Source organism: Myotis davidii, unplaced genomic scaffold (genome assembly GCF_000327345.1).
Source record: "Myotis davidii unplaced genomic scaffold, ASM32734v1 scaffold571, whole genome shotgun sequence".
In the NCBI taxonomy this organism is placed as follows: domain Eukaryota; kingdom Metazoa; phylum Chordata; class Mammalia; order Chiroptera; family Vespertilionidae; genus Myotis; species Myotis davidii.
In genome coordinates, this window is record NW_006283136.1 from 1886810 (window position 1) to 1889330 (window position 2521).

Here is a 2521-nt window from a genome sequence, read left to right on the forward strand (position 1 = left end):
CAGGGTAATATACAAACTGACCCTAACAGCAGAAAGACTGGGAATGACTGGTCACTATGACACACACTAACCACCAGGGGCCAGACGCTCAATGCAGGAGATGCCCTCTGGTGGTCATTGCGCTCCCACAGGTGGAGCTCTGCTCAGCCACAAGCCAGGCTGATGGCAGCCATCACAGCGGTGGTGGCGGGAACCTCTCCCGCCTCCTCAGCAGCGCTAAGGATGTCCGACTGCAGCTTAGGCCTGCTTCCCGCTGGCAAGTGGACATCCCTGAGGGCTCCTGGGCTGCCAGAGGGATGTCTCACTGCCAGCTTCGGCCTGATTCCCCGGGGAGAGGCCTAAGCCAGCAGGTGGACATCCCTTGAGGGGTCCCAGACTGCGAGAGGGCACAGGCCGGACTGAGGGACGCCCCCAAGTGCACAAATTTTTGTGCACTGGGCTTCTAGTTATTAAATAAAAATGGCTGAAAATTTTTCAGAGATGATAAAAGGTAACAGTTCTTATATATTGTGGAAGTCCAGTGACTCCCAAGGAGGAGAAATAAAATAAGCCCTGACAAATTAGAGTGAAAATACAGAAGATCAAAGATCTTAAAAGCAACTGGAGAGAAACAACAGATTGCTATACAACTGTTTTTCTTTAGCAACTGATTTCCCAGAAGCAACAACAGAAGCTATAGGACATTGGAATGCTATCTTCAATGTACTGAGAGAAAATGGCTGTCAGCCTTAAGAAAATAGAACATGTATTCAGTAAAACTCTTTCAGGAATGACAGCAAAGTAAAGACATTTTCAGTCCCTCTCCTCCCCCTACACACACAACCAGCAGACCTCACTGAAGTAGATTTAAGGGACAGCATTCAGGTAGAAGGAAAGTCATCCCAATGGAAAGCCTGAGAAGCTTTCTTTTTCCTTTTAAATATATTTTTATTGATTTCAGAGAGGACGGGAGAAGGAGAGAGAGAGAGAGAAACATCAATGATGAGAGAGAATCATTGATTGGCTGCCTCCTGCACACCCCACACTGGGAATTGAGCCCGCAACCAGGCATATGCCCCAAGCTGGAATTGAAACGTGACCTCCTGGTTCATAGGTCAGTGCTCAACCATTGAGCCGCACTGACTGGGCTCTGTGATGCTTTTTAATGACTACAGTATGTTTTATCAAATAGATTCTATAAATCAGACTCTATTGGATATTTATGTTTTCATTTTAACTGAAGTTACACTGAGTATGTTTATTCATATATTATATAGAGTAAATAATAGAGAATACATCTTTTTACTAGAAACCCAAATTACTGGGTCAAAAAAAGGAATGAGTATTTTTATGTTTCTTGATACATATTGTAAAATTATTTTTCTAATTTATATTGCATCTGGAAGACTATGCTGGCTTTACAAATGTGTAAGTGTGTGATAGGGCCAGTTTTAAATGATGAAGATTAACATTTCTTATCAGGTTTTGACTTAGTTATATCTTTGACAAAAATGTTCTATCTCATTACTCTCCCATTGTTATGAAAAGTGCTTCCTTTTTAAATTTTTTTTATTTCAGAGAGGAAGGGAGAGGAAGAGAGATAGAAACATCAATGATGAGAGAGAATCACTGATCGGCTGCCTCCTGCACTCCCCCTCACTGGGGATGGAGCCCATAACTAGGCATGTGCCCTTGACTGGAATCGAACCTGGGACCCTTTAGTCTGGTGCTCTATCCACTGAGCCAAACCAGCTAGGGCAAAATGCTTCCTTTTTAATAGTGAAATACTGTTGGCTGGAGCGACTTACACCAAAAGCTTGTGGGTTCGATTCTTGGTCAGGGCATAAACCCAAGTTGTGGGTTTGATCTCTGGTCAAGGTACACATGGGAGGCAACTGAGTAATGTTTCTCTCTCCCTTTCTCTAACATCAATAAAAACTTACCCTCAGGTGAGGATTTACAAAAAAAAGAGAAATACTAACTGAAATGTATTCTTTAATAATTTTTCAATTTTCTAGAATGTAGTCTTTGATTTTTCTTTATCTTTTTCAGTTTATTAACAAATATATAGTCAGTCCATTTAAAGAAATGTCAGGTAAATATTTAGTTTTTGTTTTATTATGAAGTAAAACTTAATGCTGCTACTTTTTTTGTTAATTCTCACACGAGGATATTTGTCTATATTGATTTTTTAAATTAAATCTTTATTGTTCAGATTATTACAGTTGTTCCTCTTTTTTCCCCCCATAGCTCCCCTCCACCTGGTTCCCCCCCCCCACTGTCCTCATCCATAGGTGCACGATTTTTGTCCAGTCTCTTCTAGCATCTCCCACACCCTCCCCTCCCCAAGAATAGTCAGTCCACTCCCTTTCAATGCCCCTGATTCTATTATAATCACCAGTTTATTCTGTTCTTCAGATTATTTATTCACTTGATTTTTAGATTCACTTGTTGATAGATGTGTATTTGTTGTTCATAATTTGTATCTTTACCTTTTTCTTCTTCTACCTCTTGTTAAAGGATACCTTTCAGCATTGCATAT

The 2521-nt window shown here is 40.8% G+C and overlaps 1 protein-coding gene across 2 annotated transcripts in view; it reads left to right on the plus strand.

The window, feature by feature from the left end:
* The window catches only part of UBXN7 (UBX domain protein 7), an 81200-nt gene that overhangs the window by 29145 nt on the left and 49534 nt on the right, over positions 1 to 2521 (plus strand). The window contains exon 1 of one of the 2 annotated variants that reach the window (XM_015562505.1): positions 2031 to 2074. The exons of the other annotated variant lie outside the window; for it this stretch is intronic. Coding sequence (XP_015417991.1) covers positions 2068 to 2074 — 7 coding nt within the window. The 5' untranslated portion in view covers positions 2031 to 2067. Of the gene's footprint in view, positions 1 to 2030; positions 2075 to 2521 lie in introns of those variants that run through there. 2 annotated transcript variants of the gene reach the window in all.